The following is a 24732-nucleotide window of genomic DNA, read 5'->3' as shown; positions in this document are numbered from 1 at the left end:
CCCCCCCAAAAAAAAGTTGCTTCATTGTTGTGTGTGTGAACTCACGATGCGAGGTTTGAAAGGTGGTCTGATCTTCCTCTGCTCCAGTAGCGTCCAGTCGATCTCTCTAAAGAACGGGTGGAGTTTAATGGCCTCCTCCAGACCCTGTGCCACCACACAGCCCAGACGCTTGTTAGGGCTCTTTGTCATGAACTGAGAAATGTCAGAGGAAAAAAGAAAAAAAGAAAAAAGAGAGATAAAGATACAGAAAGAAAAAGAAAAGGAGCGAGAAAGATACAGATCATTTTTAAGGATCTGGTTATGTGGTAAAGATGGAGATTTACTGCTTGGAGATTAACAAGAATGTCTTTGTAAAAACTGTTTAAGAGGAAATTCTGTTGCAGAAAAGAAAGAAAAATGTAAAATCCTTCTATTTTTCAGGCTCTTGCTGCTGCTCCCCAGAATGAAGCCACGCTGCCAAATATAAATTACTACTGATGGAAATAATCTTCTTTTGACTGCGTTCCTGACTAAAATTAATTTCTGGCATTACAGTTGTTTTGCAGCTACCTGGTGATATACTGGAAAGTTCCAACTCCCATTGCTGCTGTTGTGTAATCACCAACAGTGTTTATCAGCAAAAAGCCCTTGTTGGGCTACTTTCAGCTTTGAATACACCCTATCCATTCAAAGTGGGCAGTGGTGTAGCACCTAACCCGAATCCCACTGGTACCGGCAAAGCTTTGAGCCACAGTTTTGTTTTGGGTATTAATATTAAGGAAATCTCTCTCTTTTTGTCATATAACATATCAGCTGCAACCAACGATGCTAACCAACCTCTTCTTTTGGCTGTTCCCTGATTCGCGGGGGGGGGGGGGGGGGGGTTAATTTGGCAGATTATTACACTGGAAGACCTTCCTGACCTACTCCTGGTCTCGAACCAGGAAAATCGTGGCTCTTAGAGCATTAAAGACCTATTATTCTTCCAAATGATATTTAAGAGCAATGGAGCCATTGCTTCCACATTTAATTGTCTTCAGGATTTTCATATGTATGGTACTTGAACACCAGTGGAGCAGCAGCACACAAGCTGCTCATGTGACTTAAAGGCCTTCAGCTGATGAAATGTCCAATCAGAGCCTGTAGTGCCGGTCAAGTGACCGGTCAAAGTCCAAGACACTGTCCAACATAAACACACACACTTTCCCACAACGCTTTGCAGTCCAACTGTACCCACAGCCAAGGTAAACGCAAGGCTTGTGATGGAAAAACTGGATGAACAAATACACAAATGTACAAGCGGTGCTGCACACACAACCGATACCGGACAGAGACAGAAGCAATAGAGAGGGAATTATCTAATGTTGGTCCAGTGAAGGAACAGGAAACATGGATCAGCAAATGACACTGAGGAAAAAAAATCTGCATCCTCGCTCGCATGTGAAAAGAGACAAAAGCAGGGAAACAGGAGGTGACCGGCTCCTCGAGCCATGTGTCCAGTTGTGATCATTTTTAGTTGATTCCTTCATAAAATGCAAGTTTTAGGGCTCAAAATAGACAGTATGAGCAAGGACTAAAAATAAATATAGAACTATATAAGGAAAACTACAAGGGGAGTCAGGAAGGACTCAGAAGAAGGAGATAAAAAAGGTTATTTGCTGATGTCGTTAATTTGATTTCTTCCGAGATGGATTTGAACCCAGACCTCCTAGCCGCGAGGCAGCAGTGCTAACCACCATGCCACCATGCCACCCTGATTATCTTGCTGGAATGTAGAGTTTGTTCTGAAACTTCGAAATATTCCACAAAAGTCTGGACCAGAAGTATCCACACTAGCACATTGTGTAGGTAAAGGGTTTCCATTTCAGCTGAATAAAACTGCTAAATAACCGCAGCATTTCTGCCCTGACAGCACATCTAATTTGCTAAATGTTGACAACAGCACAAACAACACAGGACAGCAAAGCGCCTCTGGCTAACTGACCGCTCTCAGAATGGACACGGCCTCCTTGCTGAGCCAAACCGGATAGAGTACGTCATCGTGGAGGATGGACTCAAACAGGTCGTCTTCGTTATCGGCCTCAAATGGTGGCTGTCCGGCCATCATCTCGTACATCAGCACGCCCAGCGCCCACCAGTCCACTGACGGACCATAATCCAGCTCCTGGAGGATCTAAACACAGAAACAAAGACTTACAGAACACTCAGCAATATTTCACTGAAACTGTCTGTCATCTAAATGGAGATAGCTCCTTTCCAGATCAAGTCGGTTTTACTTCAGTCAATAGGCAACTATTGAAGGCTGATGACAACCGTGATTGATTAGCTATAACGGTTTAACTTGTGGTAGATAAGAAAGACAAACTAACATTAAATGTAGGTCTCAACAGTAGTCAGACAGCGAAAAGTGCATTACACCAACATCTTTACAGTATTTAAGTAAAATATATGCTAAAACATCACATGCAAACATTTTAACACATGTATCATGTATGTGAGGGTAACCTGTCATTCTCGTACATAGGCTTAAATAATAGAGGAGTAAAAGGTTAAGACTTTTTGTGAATAAAACCTTTGCTTCTATATGCAGTTCTAAGAATTTATTCTGAAGGTGGAAGAGACTATATGGAAACAACTCAGGTGCAACCTCTGGAGCAGCAAAATGAAGCGAATGCAAGGGCCAAAAAGTGCAGTTCCTCTAATGACCACTCGAGGCAGGCTACAGCAAGAGGAAAATGCTGTTATAGTAAAGACAGTGAACAAGTGTGTAAAGTTTGATGGGTCTCGCTTAAACGGTATATATGGTATGAATTTGGACATTGTAGGTGAGATCATTATGGAGTTATAGTGTTCACAAGATTTTCAGAAAACTTGACCTCTGATCTGTACCCGTAGGTCAAGATCGCCGAGATCTGAACTTGTCCGAGCTTTTTAGCTGATGCATCTGTGGTGTGAATTTGAACATCCTAGGTCACATGGTTCTCGAGTTATGGCCAAGTTTTTGTGGAACAGACGCCACCGCTGCAGAGGCTACGACAATACCTGTCTAATCACAGCTCAGTGTTTAAGCTACAAACTTGTAAGAGGATGTCTCGTCTGTTTATGCACCCTTTGAGTGTTTTGGGGTTTACCTCAGGAGCGATGTAGTCTGGCGTCCCACAGAAGGTGGTGGTGGTGACTCCATTGAGGATTCCCTCCTTACACATCCCAAAGTCTGCCAGCTTACAGTGACCCTCAGCATCCAACAGTATGTTGTCCAGCTTTAAGTCTCTGCAGAGAGATTGTACAGATAAATAAGGACAGGCTTGTGGTGTATGGCTACAGTATTTCCATATTTAGAAAGATCAGTCAAATACAGGCACGCACGCTAAAAAGCATTTCAGGAATAGAGGAAGTAAATATTTATTTACAGTGACTTTGAAAGCAAACACAGGGTTTTCAGCTTATTCATGTTAGTTATATCCAGTTATATCATGCACCTTGTTTCACAAAAGACTGTATATTTGAGAAATCAAATCACTCCCATCACACAGTGAACGGGAGGAGGACAGACGGGGGGGGGGGGGGCAGACCTGGGGAAAGAGAGAAAGTTAAGGGTTGAACAGGAGGAGCACGTAAAGGCAAAAGAGAGAAAATGAAGGAGTCAAAGAGATAAGAGCAGCAGTGTTGAAAGATGACAAGGTCGGTCATGAATGCAGCCGCTCTGGGCTTGATGGTTGATCGCTACAAAAATGTCAACATGTCCTCGATGCAGCCACTGCAGCCATTCAGCTCGAGGTGTTTTCATAAATACAGCCGCCCTGACAAGCCAAAAAGGAGACGGAGCGTGCGTGCTTCAGGTCGAGAGCTTATGCAAGTGTTCTGTTTTTGTAAGCCCCAAAAATAAAAAAGGGAGTTGCACAATCCTGCGTGAGAGCGGCTGCGACTCGCTGTTGAAAAGTTTGTTCTTTTCTGCACCATCGTGTTGTGCGCTAATGCATCTGCTTTATTGATTGCACTATAGAAAGAACATTAAAAAAAAAATGTAAGGGACACATTGAAAATTTCTATCTAGCTCTTCTTTGTTATGGTCTATAACAACACTCATATATTTTACTCTCATGTAAGGTATTTGGCAGTAATCTAACAGGTCAGAGTGGTTATGAAAGGTATCTGGATCTTGTGCAAAGTTAAGGCATGAATGCTATGCTGATGTGAAAACTAGCGTGATATGTTAAATGCAGCGAGGCCTGACAGCTGGCTTTAACCAGGTTTTTGCATAACGGTTACACTGGAGTCAAGTTTAGGTCACAGAAAACACTCAACATATTAGTTTTTTTTTTTTTAAGTTGGACTAATTTTCAGCTGAGAAGAGAAACGAAGCGCACGAGAAGATGATGCTTCATGATCGAGCAAAGATGTGCTTTCACGTTCGTTCCGTGATTAATGTTCATTCAGCTTTTCTTGCCAAGAAATCAAAAAATTTTTTGTGCGTTTTTTTTATGCTTTCTGCTGCTGATGAATGTTTGCTTTCATTTCTCTGAAATCCACTGCAGATCATAAACGCTCATCAGCCGGAGCCGCCCAGAACAACCACAGTTTTGTCCTGCTGAAGAGCCGGGCACTGTGCCTTGCCAAAAGGCACACTGAAACCGCAAAGAGCTGCACTTGTTCTATATTTTTCCAGATGAAAAATTAAAGTGGCGACCCCCTGCCTGTTTGCATATCTCACCCGCAGGCGTCTCCCTGCGCATTAAGTCTGAACTGCCTGCGGAAAGGCACAAAAATCACATATGAATTTAATGCATTTTTGATTGAATTTAAATGGCCGCTGACGTTAATATTTGTATTGCACATCACCTCGCCGCAGGAAATTCAATATTAAGTGGCTGCAGGTGTTCAGCAGCACTAATGGAATGATATTTATTAATGTGAAAATGTTCTGTGGGATCAGAAGTGGGTGTAAATGATAATCTATGTTGCAAACCAGAAAATAGGCAAAATGTATGTAATCTTTTGTGAGTTTAGTTATATCCCCAATTATATAGTGCAGATTAAAAATTAGTTTTCATCATGAAGCTCTGATTCTCTGCACAAATGCTTACCACTATTATCACAAGTAATGACGTCTTTCTGTTAATTATTGGAAGTATTACGGTGTTATGAATGTTAATGGATGCACGGCAGGCCTGGACTGGATTTAAATTAAAATGTCTCTGGGCTTTGAGCTAGTTTATTAAAAAAATAATAAACATTCACTAGAGATTTCACATTCAAATGTATTTATTACTTCAAAAGCTGCATTATCAGTTCATAATCTGCATGGTAACCAAAAAAAAAAAAAAAGGAAGTGCACTTCACACTGCAGTTCCTCAAATGGACACTTGGGGGTGGCTCCAAAGATAAGCTCAGTTTGTTTCATGCATTCTCTTTCCCTGGTGCGCATAACGAGAAAAGCCTGAACGTGTCTGAGCACAAGAGCTGCGTGTCTGCCTCGACATGACAATTTAGTACCTAAAAAGTAAAAATCTCCTTCAGCAACCTCCGACAAAGCACAGTACTTTGCAAAATATGCAAGACAACTTTTCCCACTAAAGGTGGAAACAACAGATGTGTTGCACACTTGATGCAAAAACACACCATCGAATACAACTAAGCTACAAAGGAGGAGGTGGTAGCAACTGGTGATACATGACTCAGATGTAAACAGGTTAATTTAGCTATTATCAAACTAAGCAGCTATTTTAAACCTTTACTTAAAATTTAAAGGGAAAACACTAAGAAGGCTACATTTGCATTTGACTGATGCTGTATCACTGCATAGCTGTCGCTCAGGAGTTAGAGCAGCTTATCTACTAATCGGGAGGTTGGTGGTTTGATCCCTGGCTCCTCCTTGGGCAAGATACTGAACCCTGAGTTGCTCCTGATGCGTTCATTGGAGTGTGCTTGTGTGTAAATGTTAGATAGAAAGCACTTAGATGTAGAAATGTGTGTGCGAATGAAGACATGTGAAGTGTGCTGAGTGCTCGAGTAGAAAAGCACTGTATAAAAACTACCACTGGACATAATGCTGGGTCACTACTATTGCACTTTGATGCTGCAGGCACTTTGTTTCAGTAGATTCACACTTCAAATTAATGTGTCATCAGTGACAGCAGCCCATTGGACAATTGGATAGAAAACACCCCCCCATTTAACTGCACTTATAAATACTGCTGCCTACAAGCTGCAAGCATCCATAAAACACTGTTCACTATCTGTTTTCTATATAATTAGAAATATTGTCCTCTCAAATTTCCTTGAAATATCATTCTGTAATTTTGAGGTTATATTACCCAACCCTAATTAGGTGCATGGCCACTAGATTGACAGGTGGACACTGATACAAGCACCCGTCCTCTAGCTTCACTCCAAAATTATGTTAGAAATGTTTGATGCTCCCATGCAATTTATGTCCAAATATGGAAAAGTCTCCTGGGATTGAATTTCTGATGAAAACCTTGTTGTATCCAACAGAAATTCTAAATCAGTATAACATCATATTCTTTCTTTCCAGAGAAATCGCTGCTGTAGTTTCTGTTGGAGGAACTGTAATAATGCTCAAAGATTTCTGCCAATAAACAGGAGCTGCTCTGCTCGCAGTGTCAGGGGCTCTATTCACACACACACACACACACACACACACACACACACACACACACACACACACACACACACACACACACACACACACACACACACACACACGGCAATCAGGCCCAATTGAGAGCATTTCCTGTGTTTCATGGTAATCTTGAGTGATTTTTCCATTACGTCCCCAGCGGCAAGCCCTATGCTCTGTGACAGCTAACCCTTCTCTCCAACTCTCTTGCCCCATCCTTCCATCGTCTATGTGACTATATGCTCCAAACACACATCTGGTCAAACACACAAACACACCCACAAACTGTATATTTTCTCTGTGTGGAATCACAGCATGAGAGGCAACTGAGGCTGGGAGGATATTAAAATCAATAAACTTGAGAATTAATTTGAAAAACTATGAAAACGACATTGATGGCAGTGAGTGCTGTAACACTGCATTGCTTAAATCAGATATGAGTTTTAAGCTTAATTTAAAAATTTCAAGATCTGCATAAGAAAAAAAATATAGGGTCACGGAGACCCTGAGGTGCTGTGAAACCCTGGAGCATCACGGGGAGCATCAGCCAGCAGCAGAGATATTAAGATGAACTTTCTTTAATAACAGAGGTATCATTAGCAGTAATCACCAGAATTTTAGGATTGATTCACACTGAATCAAACTACATTCGTATTCAATATATTCTTCCCAATAATCATGGAACTCAATAGCATTTCTGCAATTGAGCAAAATGTGTGCAAATTTGCTATTTTTACCCTTTTGGGGTAAATCGGATATTCAATCAGATCACCAAGCTTAACTTATCCTCTCTGACCCCACATGAATATATCTGCCATATTTGAGAAAAGATGTGCGGACAGTGCAGAGCTCACAAAAACAGATGACATCAGTCTTCTGGACCTCTGCTCTACAGGACTAAAAAAAAAGTCATTTCAGTTATTTCAGTTGTTGTTGTTGTTTTTGGTTACTCCCAGGTCGTCATTTCCTTACCACTTGTTTGTGTGAATTTGCAATAATCACTCCTAATTAAAGATCTGGGTCTTCAGCTTTAACCCTGAGGCCAAACAGCAACGTTCAGAGGGCGAGTTTGTAGCGATCGAGCCGCACGGTGTTGAATCAGGACGGGAACGTGATCGGTTGAGTCGGCCACAAAATAACTGATGCTCAAGTTGAAGGCACAGACACATGTGCAGGAGAGTGCACATGTGTCTGTGCACAGAGCAAGTGATCAGAACGGGACTTTGACCGAGTGGTCTGGAAACCCACCTGTTGAACAAGCAGTTGAACAGGTGCATCTAACAAGGTCACCAGGGAGTATACAATACCTGCACTCTGGTGTTTCTATTTTAATAAAAACACACCTCTAACATCTTAGAGTTTTAGTTAGTGTACACATAAAGCAACCACAGAACTAATACAAATGTGATGCAGGTTAAAATGGACAAAATGGCTAACAAGAAAGAGGAAATAACCACATGTTATTGACTCAAAAGGTTTTGAGTGATGACATCTACGTCTTTATTGTATGATATCGTGTGGTGGTGTTTTACTAAAAACTGTGGTGCATATTCATACGTTTACTTTGCACAGATACACATCTGCTCTTAAACCAGTCTCAACCTGCTCTGTCAACAGTATCACCTCCAAACATTACCTTCCATTTGGTCACATAACAAAGTTGAAAAGAACGGAGCGTGTGCTGCAGTCTAAAAATATTTCTTTCTCTATGAGGAGTGCAGGATGGTGGTGGTGGTGGTGGTGGTGGTGATGGGAGCATAGATGAGACGCTTACGGGAGAAAAAACAAGATGGCGAGGAGAGGCGGGGGGGTGGGGGGAGAGGAAGAGGGCCGGGACGTAATGTTCCCAAAACACTTGTTGTTCATCTTCCTCTGTTCAATAAAATGGGTCAGGGACAAGAGAGAGTGAGAGAAATAGGTGGCGAGAGAGACAGAGTGGTAGCTTAGTCAACTCAGCCATCATAAATTAACACGCAATGTGTGTGCATCCCTGCCAATATTCCTGACAGAGGAATATTCACTATCAAAACAGCATGACTGAGAAAACACTGCTGAAAGACTGAACCATTAATCTCAATGTTAGCAAACGCCAAGTGGAGTCAGGTTGACCTCAGAATGGGAATGAATTCTTTCTGGAGGCGAGCCAGCAACTTTAACAAAAATACCCACTCCATTATGATTGTGATATAAACTCTGTGGAAAATTACTTTCTAGAATACATGAAAATGAGCTGGAGCCGTCCACTAAACCTCGGAATCTAGATCTCCCAAAAATGACAGATTCAGATAGACCTAAGGGCTAATGAAAGCAATAAAGCATTAAAGTGATACTCTACTTAAAAAATGGCCAAACATGGACATACGTCTGATTGTCAAGTGAAGCTCTATAGTAATCAGTGTACTAGAAAAAAGGGTTCAGCATCTTCTAGAAGTATTTTTCTAGCATCACAACACCGTTCATGGGTGGAGTTTTGCTTTAATACATGATTATGAGGCCAAAACCAACAAAAAACAAACACGGGACAATAAAGCTCGGAGCTCTTGGCTTTAACCCCGGTGACTGATTTGGATTTTATTGTGCCAGCTGAAAGAAACACACAGACATGTTCACACAGTTGAAACTGCATGATTGGACCCTCCCCCTTCATTAATAAAACCATTGTAACACAAGCTGTGTGAAACAATGAGTCCCGTTGGAGCAGGCACCAGCAGGACGCGACATTTGTTTGTCTGAGATCATGTATCCAAAACAACCACGTAACAAAACAGAAGTATTAAAAAAAAAAAAAATGTAGATCTGTATTTGACATCCTCTGTTTGTAAATGTGTAAATATGTGTTTTATTTTAATCAACAGCTTGTTGCTGTCTTTCAAAAAAAAAGAATTTTATTGACTCTGTGTCCTTTTTCTTAACATATTTCTACATAGTCACAATTTTATGCATTGGGTCATTAACAATACATATTGTTCTGTAAGTCATCTACTTTTCATTTCATATACCTCCTACAGTCCCATCAGATCCAGAACTTTAAACTGGATCAAGAATACATTCAGCTTTCTGTTTCTCATGTTTTAGACCCGGCATTTGGGGTTTGGAATTATTAAAATTATTATTTTCCTTTGCTTATGAGTTTTATGCCTTGTATTGTTCCTTATTGTTTTTTTTATTTGTGCCCTCAGTTCTTAGTTACAGATAACCTTAGCTGCCTTTTGTGATCCCGTGTCTGTTACTGTAAGTTCCCGTCTCTGTTAGATGTTCTCGTGTTATGTTACTTCCCGTTTTATTTTGGTAGTCTATCATCCCTTATGTCTTGCATCTAGTTTTACTTCCTTCATCTTGTTATCTCTTGAGTGTTTGTACCTGTTAGTTCACCCACCTGTTCTACATTCCTCTAATCAGCCTTTGTGCATTTATAGCCTCAGTTCACCCCTTGCCCTTTGCCATGATGCCTGTTGCCCTTCCACAGTGTTCCTCTGCTTTCTGTTGCCTTTTTTGGAGGACTAAAGGTTCACCTTTTCTTTAATAACTCAATATCTGATATCGGTGTGGAACCTGAGCCAACCTCTCTGCTTGTGTCTACTGACGCTGGGCCCCAGCCAGAGACTGCTTCTCCACTCTGGCCAGAGAGTGTTTCTCCATCTACCTGCCTTTGTCCTGGCCAGCTCAGGGACTTTGGACTGTTCCTGCGCTTCATGTGGTGAAGCCAGCTCAGGATAAGCCAGACAACCCATGTTTTTCTAACAAAACACTGATTGCAGAGCTTCCACAGCCAGCCGAACCCAAGCCTGCAAATCCTTCTGAGGAGCCTGAGCCAAAGGAGACCACCTCCTGGTGGTTCCCTGGCTGATCCCAAAATATCCCTTTTTTTTTTTTTTTTTTTTTTTTTTTTTTAAACTTTTCTGCTGCTTATTTCTGTTCTGGTTCCTGCATTCTTTTTAATGGCCACTGGGGGGGGGGGGGGGGTTGCAAGACTTCCAGGCCTGAATCGACTGAATTGACCCTGTCTGTAAGTGGCTGTAGCTCAGGAGGTAGAGCAAGTCACCTACTGCTCGGAAGGTCAGCGGTTTGATTCCTGGCTGCACCGGGCTGCATGCCAAAGTATCCTTGCTCTCCCCAAGCACTACATAAGAACGAGTCCATTTACCAGTCGTATTCAATAAAAGTCAATTTTGGAAGTCTTGTTCCTGTTTTAGAAAGGAGGATTATTTGGGGTATGCTCCGAGAGCGTGGTTTTTCACAGAACTTCAGAAACAAATATTTACAGCTGAAAATAAAAATTAAAAAATGTCTGCAATGCCATCTTATGAATCAGCAAACTTTTGTGGCAGATTAAAAGCTCTAATAACCATTCTTTTCTTTGTTGGTTATTCTCTCTGGTTAAAAATGAATGTTTTTCTAATAAAGCACAGCTGATTTTGTAAATCTTTTAATTTAATGCTTAATTACTGACGATGTTAAAAAAAATATAAAATAACATTTTAAGCACTGTCACGTTGACCTAAAGGCAAAAGCAGCAACGAAGAGTTGGAATTTCTTTCCAGTAGCTGCATTAAAGGGGATAAAGCAGTTCCTCCATTCTGTTGTTCCTTTGAGTCAGCTGATGGTAGTCATATTTCATGCTGTCTGAAGACCATTAAAAACAAAGAAAGCATACCTGGCAATGTTGTGATCAGCTAAAACAAAATGAGACTTTATTAAACCCTCTGGCGGAAATGAACTGTTGCAGCAACAAAACAACAGGATTCATACAAAGTAAGAATGTTTAAAGCCATTTCCTGCGACCGTTATTGTTCAGCACTCATTCAACTGATGGTTAGGATTTATTGAGTAATTTTTTTCAATAGGGTTTTGAAGAAGAACCCCCAAAAGCATGTGCTTGGTAGACAGAAAGGGAAGAATAACAGGAAGAATATGTATTGTGCAACTGGAGTTTACCATCATCCCTCACATGAACTGACCTTTAATTTCAGGGCACATAATACACAAGCAAATCCATTCTGCTCATCCCGTGTTTGTGTGTGTTTGTGCGGATTTCATCCCATCACTTTGTATTCATGGCTTTGAGGGGCAGGTACACGGACGGTAAACGTGCACATACACACAATCTGCAGGCCCGGGATAAACTGCAACCCAAACAACCACATCTCATGTTAATGCAGTATTTACTGTAATATCTGATATGTAATTTTAACACAAGCAATTTTTTTTTTTTTTTTAGGGACATGTTTTGGTGCAACTAAGACACCTTTCCAAAACAGTGGTGGTCCTTTTTGCACTTAATAATACCCCCAGTGTTTAATGCCAGGACTGGAACCAGTTAATTAGACTATTAAAGGCTTATAGTTCTTGGAGGTTCTCACATTATAACGAGCCAGGGTGCCTGATTTGAAAACAACTGCTGTATTTATCAGGTATCATTAACAAAGTCATAGAGTTTGGGTTCAGTGAGAGGTTTTCACAATAAACTGAAACTGCATTATCAGCCTGCTATTTTAGTTTAGACTGGCATTAGCTCATGTTTATCACGTTGATAGGCTTAGAGGTTATGAGCAGAGCTGCACCGATTACCAGATAGCCACTGGTCTCACTGGCTGGTAATTGACATGATATCAAACTATTGTGTCTGCTCTGACAGGGTGTCTACAGGTTTAAATACAGTCACGTAAAAAATTACGTTTTCACAGGACTCTGCAGTCCTATGAAAACGTAAGTATATTCCGCGATTCGGCAGCTTTATCATTCTCTCACATCTTTGACTGGACCATTGATACGCCTTGATTTTTTATTAATTTATTTATTTATTGCTGCTGTGCTTGGGATCATTGTCCCGTTGCATGAACCACTTTCAGCCAAGCTTTAGCTGTCGGGTAGATGGCGTCACATTTGACTTGTGAATACTTGGTATACAGAGGAGTTCATGGTCAACTTAATGACTGCAAGGCGCCCCAAACAACCCCAAATCACCACCCCTCCACCATTGTGCTTGACAGTTGGTATGAGGTGTTGCTGATAGGCTATGTTTAGTCTTCGCCTAAGGCAGAGTTGTGAATTATGGGCCAGATAGCTCCACTCTCGGCTGGTCTATCTAAATCACATTTTCTAATTGCACTGTCATGAACTGTGGAGTCCAAGATATAGTTCTTGGGTTTTTGCATGTTTTTGCTTATGGTAAATTTGCTGGGACACACACTCCTGGGAAGATTGTGGTGTTGTGTTAACACACACTGCTACTGCAGTGTGCTGCTACAGTACTTCCCCTCTTAATTCTTATGGAACCAGTCAGGATTTACTTAAACCCTTTCTTTTTCAGGTGGCTAGGTTTGACCACTCAAACACCACTTTAAATTAAATTCATGGAAAAAACAATGGAATGTAAAATTAAAATATTTGGTCAATTTTATGAATGCTGTTCAAATGATTCCTAAACTGTATCCTATTGTCATAAGTTTGAAACACCAGCCATACTTTTTGCTTGATAAGCAAGCAACTACCCAGACTGAAAGTAGCTTTTTCCTTTTTCCTGTCGACTAACAAACAGCTTATTTTTTATTAGTTGGCAAAGAGCTTTTTTTTGTGCATTTCGTCCAATCTTCTGAATTGGAGCCTGTTCCAAAAATAGAACTGTCTTAACAATGCAGTTGCACTGTGTGATCTAGATATGTAGAGGGGGCAAAAATAGTAGCATTGTGTTCTGAAATTGTTTTGGTGACAGGACTAAAAGATTTAGGACCCATCCACAGGTCTTTTATCAGTGAAATTGTATGTACGATTTTTAAGAACCCACAGCTATCCTGTATGAACATGTTAATTTTTTTATCAATCAAAGGCTGAGCACAAAATATTTAACATCCAAAAGTATCCAGTGTACTTATCCAGACTTAAATGCTGCAGAAAAAGTCACACAGTTATCAAACTGAGACACGGATCACTTTCTTCAAAGTCCTTATTTATTCAGTAAAGTATGTTAACAAAAAATAAGTTAACCCATCAATTACAATTAATTTTGAGATTCTGAAGCTTTTTTGAGACTTCAGAGACACAAATATGAAATTTATGCTCAGTCTGAATAGTCCATGAGACACCAATAAAAGGATGGATCAGACACTGAATAGAAACTTACTCCTATTCCAATACTCTGTGGTTGACCTTGCCAGGGTGGAGTTGTCAGGGCTGTGTAGGTTTTTTTTTTTCAGTCAAAGTTGTTGTGTTATTCTTTCTCTATCTTTGAGAGGAAAAAAAACGAAGACCTCGACAATCCCCAGACTGTCAAGGTCTTGACAGTTTGGCCAATTTCTCATAGTCTTCTAGAGTTCAATACTGACCATTTTTTAAAAAAAACCTTTGAGAGGAAGGAAAAACCTTCCTCTCAAATTTTAAAACATTCTTTGTTCTTCTCTTGCTGCAATGAAATTTTATGTTCTGGAACAATCAGCTCTTAAGATAACGATAAGAAAAAAGAAAAATCTTGTTTGGCTTATGGATGAAATATATTTATCAGAAATGTGTCCCAATCATTAAATTCATGTCTCAACTCTGAGTATTTTTTCTGTCGTTTGCAAACTGGGGGGGGGGTGTTTGAAAGAAACATGTCAGATTTCTGTCATCACCAAGTAAGATATGTTTCTGATGGTTGTGAGCAGCGTTGTCATAAAGTATTTATGTATTTAGTATTTATGAACTATTTATGAAAAGTACATGTAAACATGTTAGAAAGTGGGAGTATTTTTTAAAATGTGACAGAAAGCTCTAATTTATGAGGATGACATTCACAGATCTGCTCTTAGATGAGAAGAACATAATTTCAATATCTATCTATCTATCAATCAATCAATCAAATGGAAATTATGGCCAAGAGCTCTAGCCAGTAACTGAGTAAGACCGCAAATACAAGTGGTGGAAACTGGATTCCTCTGAAGGTTGTTTGGTTCAGAGATGGGTCAAGGCGCTCATTTGTGAGGTACATCTCACCACTAGTCAGACCTGGATGGATGGATGGATGGATGGATGGATGGATGGACGGATGGATGGATGTTCAATTAAAAACTTGGGGAATGTAGGGACAGTTTTAGAGAGTGAGGGCAAATTTTTTTCTGTCCAAGGATTACCAAAGAGACCTGGTTTTTAGTTTAGATTTAGCTCGATAAGTTACTGTGAGGTTTCAATTAAGGAGAATGTTTTATATGAACAAGCCCATAAGTACAGATGTGTGCGTGTTTGTGTTTTAAACACAGGTCTGACAGAAATGGAAACTTAATGCCATAAACAAAAATTCTCTCTGCTAACATGGTACAGATGATATGACATAAACACATGTAAACTCACGCACAGGTTGCATGATGCGAGAATCTAAACACCCAATTAAACTTCACATTCATTGGGGAAAAGAGCAGAGAGAAGAACATACTTTTCTTCAGTAAATGATATTTTTGGAGCCTCCAACTGAGACTCCATCCATCACAATGGTGTTATGATTCAAGCTGTGTGCGTCTTTTGTGGGACCAGCTGCGTGTTTCCTATTGGTTGACAATGATATTATGACTGAATGGGTCCACACAGACAGAGAGTACCTGGAGCAAAAAGGACAGTGAGGTAATCTCAACTCGCAGATGAGTGCAGAATACTTCCAGGGTCATGAGAAGGTCGTTCTTAAAAAGTGGTCACACTCCACACAAGAAACTAGGAACAGCAACCAGGCAATGACTTATACCATCAACAGGTAAAATATTCAATAGTGACTGGGTACAAGTGGAGAGACGTTAGAGGTTTATCTCCCCAAACGGATGTCCACTAGCGGCCAAGTATCAGCTACAAAGTGATGCGCACCGAGTGAAACGCTTTCTATCTGAATGCGGCTTGAAGCAGAATTCATGGTACCGCGTTTGTGTGCATGTGTGTAGGTATTTGGCTATGCAAAGTGAAGGATTTGGAGTATGCAACTTGCAAATATGTGTTTGCATTCAGTTCCCCAAAAAGCCAACATTGTGCAGCCCAACAGTGATGGTTCTACTCATGGGTACAAATGCAGATTAGTGAAAATTTTACACTTGAATAGGAAAGAAGAGTGAGAGCTGAGTTTAGCACGAAGGGGGAAGAAGTGAGAAAAAAAACATCAAAAAGACTCTTAAGTTTTAGAGTCAACAGCCAATTAAGTAGCTTTATCTAGCTCTATCAAATATATTCATGGCACGCAAAGGAAATGTAACTGCCCGCTAAATGCTAACATGCTCATTAAAATAAATCCTACGAGGGAGCCATCAGCAAATTTTTCAGGGCTTCAAATAGATATATGTATGGTGCACAACATATATCCTGTTCTGTGATCCAGACATTGTTTAGATATATTTACAAATGCTAATATAAAGCTAAATCATCACATTGACAAATACCTGTAAGCAACCAAAGCCTGCTCAAATGTAACTGGTCAACAGAATCAAGGCTGAACACTCTGTAGGTTCATATTTTTTAGGTTATTGTAATGTTAACATGTTGACATTTAGTAAATATTTACCAGGTTCACTCTTCTTGTTTAGCATGATACCACTTCTTAATTGGCACTAAATTAACCCTTGGGAGATCCTTTAAAAAACTTACATTCGTGATCCTAAGGACAAAATGTGTCCTCTTCCTAAAAACCGCTGTAAAAATATTATAAAGTAATATTTTTTTCCACTTTAAATGATCTAGTCTTTTAAAACTACTTCAGCCTGACACATAGATACCAAATATTATATACTTTTTGAAGATTTTTAACCCTTTATAGGCCCATTTACTTACACAGTGCCACTTTTTTTCATGGACAAAAATTAAAAAACTCAAATAATTTCCATAAAATGTATTTTGGGGACTATTGGATTATTATTTTTATTAGGCCCTGAGATGAGTCACTGATTGGCATCAACATTCTTTTTCATGCATTTGTTTTTCTACAGTATCAGGTTTTGTGAAAAACTTACATTCGTGATCCTAAGGACACATACTGTCCTCTACCCAAAAACTGTTGTAAAAATATTATAAAGTAATATTTTTTCCACTTTAAATGATCCAGTCTTTTAAAACTACTTCAGCTTGAAATAAATATATCAAATATTACATATATTTTTGGGTATTTTAACCCTTCAAAGGCCAGTATTCTTACATACCGCCACTGTTTTTTTTTTTTATCAAACATCCAAATAACTAAAATAATTTACATAAAATACATTTTACGGAGGAGAGGAACATGGCGGTGCAAATGTTAGCACTGTTGGCACACACCAAGAATATAAGAAGGTCCTGGGTTCAAATCCACCTTCTGCCTGGGGCCTTACTGGGTGGAGTTTTCATGTTATCCACATGTATGTGTGGGTTCTCTTAGGGGACTCCAGCTTCCTACCACAGTCCAAAGACATGCAATTTGTAGGGATAAGTCATTTGGTGATTCTGAATTGCCCATCGATGTGAATGGTTATCTGTCTCTTCATTTTTTGACCTGTAAACACCATGCCATGTGCTGTAAAATCTTGTCATCTCCAAAAGGGCTAATCCTGCACTACTGTTCATTCTTATAGCCATGGCTGCAGTGCAGGTGCATAATCTACCTGAGCGAGAACCAGAACAAAGTCCAATTTTGTTTTGGTTCTTGCTGCTGAGGCCTCTTTGAAGCACTGAAAGGTCCCTCATTGTTTATTATTCTTGAATTAGGTTTATAAAGCAGAATCTGGCCTTCAAAGAGAAAAGACTTGAAGTTGGACATAACACACACGCGCACACACACACGTGCATGCCCGTGCACACATATACACACATACACGATGATCCAACATCAATAGTGACACACACTTCTTATTTCAGGAGCAAGAAAACCTTGCAGAAAACAGTAAAAAGTGTGTAATTTTGATGCATGCATTGAATGGTAAAAAAGTAGCGCCACCTGGTGGACAAATATAAAAATCAAAAATTCAAAGTCAGTAGTCCAAAATAAAATCTTAATGAAAAAGATTGCATTGGTTTATGTGAAGATAAACGTGTGATCAAAAATGCCATTTTCAATGGTTTTGAATGGGACATTTTGTGTCCCTAGGATAACGAGTGTGACTTTTTGAATTGCTAAGCTAATTTAGGCTATTTTTAAAAACTGATTTGACAGTTCTAAAATTTGTTGAAAATGATTAACCTTTGGCAAGTTTGAGTTATGTTCAATCAGCACAGACAAAATGGCAGGCAAATTAAAAAAAAAAAAACGCAAAATAAGATCTCCTAAGGGTTAAAGTAGATTTCAGTTTGATCAGAGTCACAGCTTTACAGTTATTTTGCAACAAACCAAAATATTTTTACTTATTGACAGCAATAAAACATCCAATGTCTTGGATGTGCCTTACTGGGACACACTTCTGTGTATAGGGGTGGATGGAGTTACCAGCATTGCCATTACCGGCTAATAAATTAGTAAATTGCTGTCCCTAAGCGTTTAGAAAATTTTCAGGACAAACTGTATAAAGTTCACAGTTATTAATTCCCACTCATTCTCTGAATTTAAGCATTGGGAACAGTCAGCTTCCACCATGCAGTGCTCATGGACCAAGACAAGACAGTCCACCTTATAAGTTTTCAGTGGCAAGTTAAACCAAGCTAAGCACGAGAAGAACCTGCAAACTCCACACAGAAGGACTATTATTCAGCTTTTTTGTCAAATTAAATGGTTGCTTTGCACCCTAGTTGCAAATTTCGAAAGGACTGGTTCCTGTCCAGAGCCACTGGCATAGAGAAACAAATATTAAATTAGTTTATGATTTGTATATACAGTGTATGTATATTATTATTGTACCAGTATTGGTAAAATATATGGCTTGTGTTTTCTAACTTGGAAACTCAAAAGTACATATTTAAAGACCTTTAAATGCATTTTCTAACCAGCAGGTGAACTCAGAAGCATCAAACCAACTTAATGTTGTGCAGCCACTGAGCAGTTTCACAACAAAGTTCACAAATCACACGCTCAGTGATTCTGTGAAATCACCCACTGACTTCACAAACAATGGAAACATGTAATGTGTTGTTAGGTTGGGGGCACTCTGACATCAGTTCAAACCAGTGTACATTTCAGGAAAGGACGTTTTTCAAGGGTTAAGGAAGATGACCACAACAAATTCTTATTATTTAACTTATTTAATTTTACAGCACTTCTGTAAATTAATACTGAGCTCATGTCTGATGTTTTTCAGGAATCCTTTTATGGGTCCTGTAGATCAAACAAGCAGCATGTTCATGCTTCACAGACAAATGATTAAAGGAGGAGGGAAAGTTAAAAGGCTTTAAGTGAAATGTGCAGAAGTCCCAACAGAATACTAGTTACCCTCAAACAGTTTTACATCGACTAAAATGTGGCACTGCACCACGAAAACACAAAAAAACTGTGTAATCCAACAAAACCATAGAGGCGTGAAGGCCTGTTGACATTTTAAACACCCTGATCGCGGTTACCTGTAAATAACTCCGTGTCGGTGCAGGAACATCAGGGCAGATGTCACCTCGGCGGCATAAAAACGAGATCGCGCCTCATCGAACTTCCTCGATCGCTGGATCTGAAACATCAGGTCACCTCCATTTACGTACTCCATCACGAAGAACAAGCGGTCCTGCCGGAAGACAGTGAAAAATAACTTTATTCAGACTGAAGCTGTGTAACAGTGTCATTGTAAAATGATGCTGTTACACAGCTTCAGGCTGTGTAACAGCATCATTTAACAGTGTCATTGTAAAATGATGCTGGTAGCTGTGAATGAAACGTGGCACCAGCAGAACCCTCATTTTAAACTACTGCTTTAATATTTATTCATAAACTAGAACCTATTTAAAAGAATACATTATATATAATCATTAAAATGAATTGTACTGGATACACCCATCTTTAAACATTTTCAAAACTTATTTTAATCATAATTAGTTTTTGGTTAAATCTTATTTTATATTTTTTGTAATCTTAAAAGGGACCTGTTATTTTTTCCTTATGTTCTGTTGTATATATGTGATTACACTGCTGGATGTTCATAATATTTCAGATAATGAGCTCAGTGAATGAAGTCTCTGTAAGTCAAAATGTCAGGCTTCAAGCATGCCAAACTCCCAGAGTTTTTTCTACTCTTGGTTCTGTATGATGTCATGGAGTCTCTGATATGATCATCTCAGGTACACTGCCCGGGCTATGAGCACGGAAACCCCACCCACCTGCTGTTTTGTTTACAAGGAGCAGCCAATCAAAAGGAGTCTGGCTTAAAGGGAGGAAGAATTAAGTGAAAAACGGCTCGTTTCACAGAGAGGTCGAACTGAAGGCCTGCACCAAACCAAATGCACTATAAGAGAAATAAGGATTATATTGATCTGTTAATCATGCAAAGCTACTCTGGGAGAGGCCAGGAATAAAAATACAGAGCTGGTAATGAGTGTAATTTACATGATTTCAGTCACATTTGAATATTATTATATTATCAAGTATTGCACACTATTAATCTTTCAGAGAGAACAACTCAATTGTAAAGTTCACCCACTTAAAAAAAAAAAACACACTGGATTTTATCTGAAACTCAAAAAAAGAAAAGAAAGAAAAACAACAGATTGCTGTGTGACAACCACCGATTGTCTCTGCTTCCATAGGACCACTTCCTGTGACACACACACACACACACACACACACACACACACACACACACACACACACACACTGCTGTAGACCAGCCCTCTGAGCGCTATTCTCTTGGTAATGAAAATGGGCTCCAGGGGGAAACAAATGGCCTCCTTCCTGAATTCCAGCTTGCTTTCTTCATATAGGAAACGAGAGAGAGAGAGAGAGAGAGAGAGAGAGGAAGAATGTGCAGCGATATAAACAGCCGGGTATATAAGACACAAGGAGGAGTCCACCAGAGCCATTGTGTGAGGCCCCGGGGTTCACATCGTTAGCAGTTAAGGTGACACACACACACACACACACACACACACACACACACACACACACACACACACACACACACACACACACACACACACACACACACGTATGTCACAGAGCCACAGCCTCTGTGTTTCCACCACAGTAAAGGAGGACCCCTGCTGTGAAGCACATATAGGATTTGTAAACTATGACAAAGGTTGAAACTCAGACGCAGGAAGTATGTATACGGAGTCTGTGCAGGTGGAAGGTGCATTTAGTCAAAGTACAGATTTATGCCAAAAACTCTTCTGATGTGTGTCTTTCATTACATGAAGATGTAACAAAGTTCTGTTTCTTGCAAGAACTGGCTGCACAAACAACCACAACTTCCTCTCCCACACAATTAGCCATAAATGGGTGTAGACAAGCCCTTTATTTTTGCATGAACATACTTGTGCATGTTTGTGAAGTGCAAATTTTGTGATTGTGTTGCATCTACAGAACAGTGATTAAGCACAAATATTGCCCATTTTTGGCTTTATACGGCATCTGCACCATTAGCTCATCACATGCACCCAGCAGCCGCTGCTAGCTGTGTGTTTGGGAAACATTCACCTGGAAAAACATCATGGAAAACCATCCCTACATTTGGCCTTAATGAGTGACTGTAACTACAGCATATCTCTTCGATGACTTTATAAGCAACAAGCACTGGGTTTCTCTTATCCAGACAGGGTCAAAAGTAGTAGTAGTAGTCCCTAGCTGCAGCATTTTGGATCAGCTGAAGGCTTTTCAAGGAGCTTTTAGGACAGCCCGGTAATAATGAATTACAATAGTCCAGCCTAGAAGTGATAAATGCATGAACTAGTTTTTCAGCAATCCCAAGTGGCAACCTTCCCAAGGGTGAGGGTCCTTGCTACAGTCAGTCAGGACCGCAGAATCAATTTTAAGCAAATTACGCTCTACCTTTCCCGGACTAGTCTGGACGAGTAACCCTATGTTAAAAAACAGACATACAACAAAATTCAAAAGTCTGACACACTGAAGGGGAAGAGCTTCTCCCTTGAAGCGGATCATCATTCTTTGGATTTAAGGCAAGTGATGTTTACTGAGGAAAAATCATACGCAAAGAATACTATCGAGCTGTGTCTTTGCCTCAAAGCAACACAGCACCACCACGAAAAACAATGCAGTGGTTACTAATGTGAACGGTCCAACATCAAATCAGACACCCACGGAAGCGAGTCTGTACAGTGTGTCAGCGAATCAAAGCTGCACTGAAATCACTGGTGCAACTGCACTCAATTTGCCCAAAGATATGTTTCCAATAAAACAGTGAGTGACAAAGACTTCAGGAAAACAGTCAACACACTGGACAACAGACATGTTATCTGCAATTATTTTTCCAAAGTGGCAGCACCTGTGCTGTATGCAAAATGTTACGGGCTAAATAGAGAGGGATCTCACAGCTGTTGGATAATTTGACATCTTGCAGGTACCACGAATGGACTGAAAGATTATTTTTCTTCTAAGAGATGCAGAAAATGTAAGTGAATGAGGAGGTCCAATTTTATTTCGAAGCAAATATTTGTACTGAGACTGACTGACCTGCTGCGATTGTGCTTGTACTTCACTCCATGGCCTGCCTGAATTGGCACTACAGGCTTATTCAAACAGGATTTGAAAATCCATGGTGGACAGGACCTGAAATCCGGTCATCTTAGCTTAGCGCCACACTTCCAGCCCTCTTATGTCATACTTCCTTTTCAGGCAATAGACTATAGTGGAGCACTGCCTAATATGTCAAAATCTGATGGTAAATGGGTGCACACAGTGCATTAAAATGTGATGCAAAGGGGTCACAATCAAGCGTGGACTATACTAATACACTTTAAATCCTTTTTAACTGCTGTGAGTTCCAAATTACCAATGACTAACAAGCTTTTCCCCTTGCAAAACGAGGTTTCAGGATATTCGCTCACACTCTGTGTATTGTAATGCAGCTTTGCTTCTGTTCGGTCTGAATTGATCAAAGTAAATTCAGCTGTTCGCCCACAGCAGCTGCAGGTCTGTGTGGATGATCTCACTGATTTCACCTTATGTATATTTAAAACTGCCCTCAGGATCTTTTCTCCCCTCTGCAATCAGTTTAAAAAAGGCCTCAACATTTCAGTGTTATATAAGTGGCCAACGGTCCTCCTCAGAGAGAATTTTTTTTCCTCCCTCCGCTCCTCCTGAAAGCGACTTTAAACAGGATGTTGAAATAGTTTGTTTAAATGTACCCAAAGTCCCAGCTGGTCCCACCCAATCAAACATGAATAAACATTTCCTGACTGTAATTACAAATGTACAGATACTGGCTTCCCATTTCTGACACACGGGCACGCGCACATAGACACACACATACAGACAAATCCAGCGCATGTTTTAGAGGCGCACGGCCAGACGATCCACTGCACAATGCAGACAATAACATTTTGATGGTTATCCGACTACTTTGTGTACTTTGTGCGTCTGATGTTTGTGTGTATGTGCCCTCTTTGTGCCAGCCTGCTGTAATGTATGTTGAACAAGTCGTAACTTGCATCTTATATAAGCCCAAACCATTACCTCATACTGTCTCTACTGTGGCACACGCTCAAGCACACATACATGTGTGTGCATATATATATATATAAAAGAAAAAAGAAATGTCAAATGTATGCAGTGTAGTCTTTCTGTATTTGCTTATTAAATTACAATAATTTAAAACTGAGATCCTAATCTAATTATATAAATGTTAGATAATAGGAGTTCATCCACTGAATTACTCTCCACCTCTCCGGTTGTTGAAATCTTAGCTGTAACGCACTGCTTCTCCTCAGCTGAAAATATGAACGGCTGACATGAAGCTAAAACAAACACTTTCACCAAAGTCAGTCAAAACTGGGAACAAAAAAAAAACAAAAAAAAACAACAAGTGGGGGTTTGAACTTTTGTCCGTGCACGAAAAACAAAAAAACTCAATTGCTGCCCTATTTTCCTCGGAACATTATGAGCCATTACCGTTTGGCTGCTGGTCATTACCACACAGAGGCAACCAGCAAAGATTCACTCGGTGATTTTATTCAACAGAATCTGGAGCCCGAGTTTGTTTTGCGGTAATCAGTGTTCTTGCAGCGCTATAACTCCGAGACCCAACTCTTCCCCCCAGATGTGACAATCAGTCTTTAGAAAAACTCTGATTCATCCTTCTATGTCTATTTTTATACATTTTTGTGGACTTTGCCTTTAAGAGAAGAGCAGGACTTTTCTTTTTTTCTCTCCTTGCAACAGGAAATAATTGCAGTTGGAGGACAGCGCCTGGTGTTTGTGTGTGGCCACTGAACCTGGTTTTCCTCAAAAAAAGTTTGCGGTTTAATCAATCCAACATACAGAAGCCAAATAAGTACGAACATTCTTGACTTCATCCCTCGAGTCTCCATAAGCTTCCATCTAATTTATTAATCATATGTATCAGTGCACGTGTTTATAAACATACAGACAGCAGTGATACAGGCCAATGTGTATGTATTTATTTATTTATTAGTTTTATCTGGGATGGGAGTTACAGTTCCTGCAGGAATGTTGATCATTCCTGATATCTGCATCACATGTTGCATGTGTATTTTTCTGGCTCTGGCACAAAATCCAGACTCATCATCCTGCCAAGAAATCAGTGATTGGCTCCAAACAGCAGGTTACCGTTCTGCAAGCAGGCTGTCAACTTGTGTGTGTCTGTGCGGACACGCATGCAGCATACACTGTATATGAAAAGACGGTCGTAGTCACCCAGTAGTTTGGCAGTGTGGCCAAGGCCATGTTGGTGTTCTAAAAACACACTAGAGCTCAACGGATTTTGGTATTGGCATTAATAACTGCGACAAATGAAAATGAAAAAGCAGAAACATGTTCAGTCACATGTTTTCATGCTGCACAGTTTGTCCACCAGACATCACTCTGCAACCTCCCTGTTTGCAGTAAGTATAAAAAAGAAAACAGGATATTTTTTATAGAAAATATCTATATAAGAAAACACTATGCTATCACACATGAAAGGCAAATTCATATGAACGCTCTCTGACCTCCCACCTCTACCACAAGTTTGGGTGCGTAAGCATTAAGTTTGGGTCTAAGGAATGCATTATGTCAGTAAGGGTCCTTTCAAGTATAAAACTGCATGTTTGTGTAT

The 24732-nt window shown here is 40.0% G+C and overlaps 1 protein-coding gene across 1 annotated transcript in view; it reads right to left on the bottom strand.

Annotated features, from left to right (window-relative positions):
• Positions 1-24732, bottom strand: part of LOC115792920 (protein kinase C epsilon type-like) — an 88663-nt gene that overhangs the window by 4742 nt on the left and 59189 nt on the right. Inside the window, exons 11-14 of the mRNA XM_030747556.1 lie at positions 19079-19233; positions 3111-3249; positions 1964-2152; positions 46-192 (exon numbers count right to left, since the gene is read on the bottom strand). Coding sequence (XP_030603416.1) covers positions 46-192; positions 1964-2152; positions 3111-3249; positions 19079-19233 — 630 coding nt within the window. The remainder of the gene's footprint in view (positions 1-45; positions 193-1963; positions 2153-3110; positions 3250-19078; positions 19234-24732) is intronic.

The sequence above is a fragment of the Archocentrus centrarchus genome, chromosome 15, assembly GCF_007364275.1.
Source record: "Archocentrus centrarchus isolate MPI-CPG fArcCen1 chromosome 15, fArcCen1, whole genome shotgun sequence".
In the NCBI taxonomy this organism is placed as follows: Eukaryota; Metazoa; Chordata; class Actinopteri; order Cichliformes; family Cichlidae; genus Archocentrus; species Archocentrus centrarchus.
Note: the sequence above shows the minus strand (reverse complement) of the source record. Positions and strands in the feature narration are given on the sequence as shown.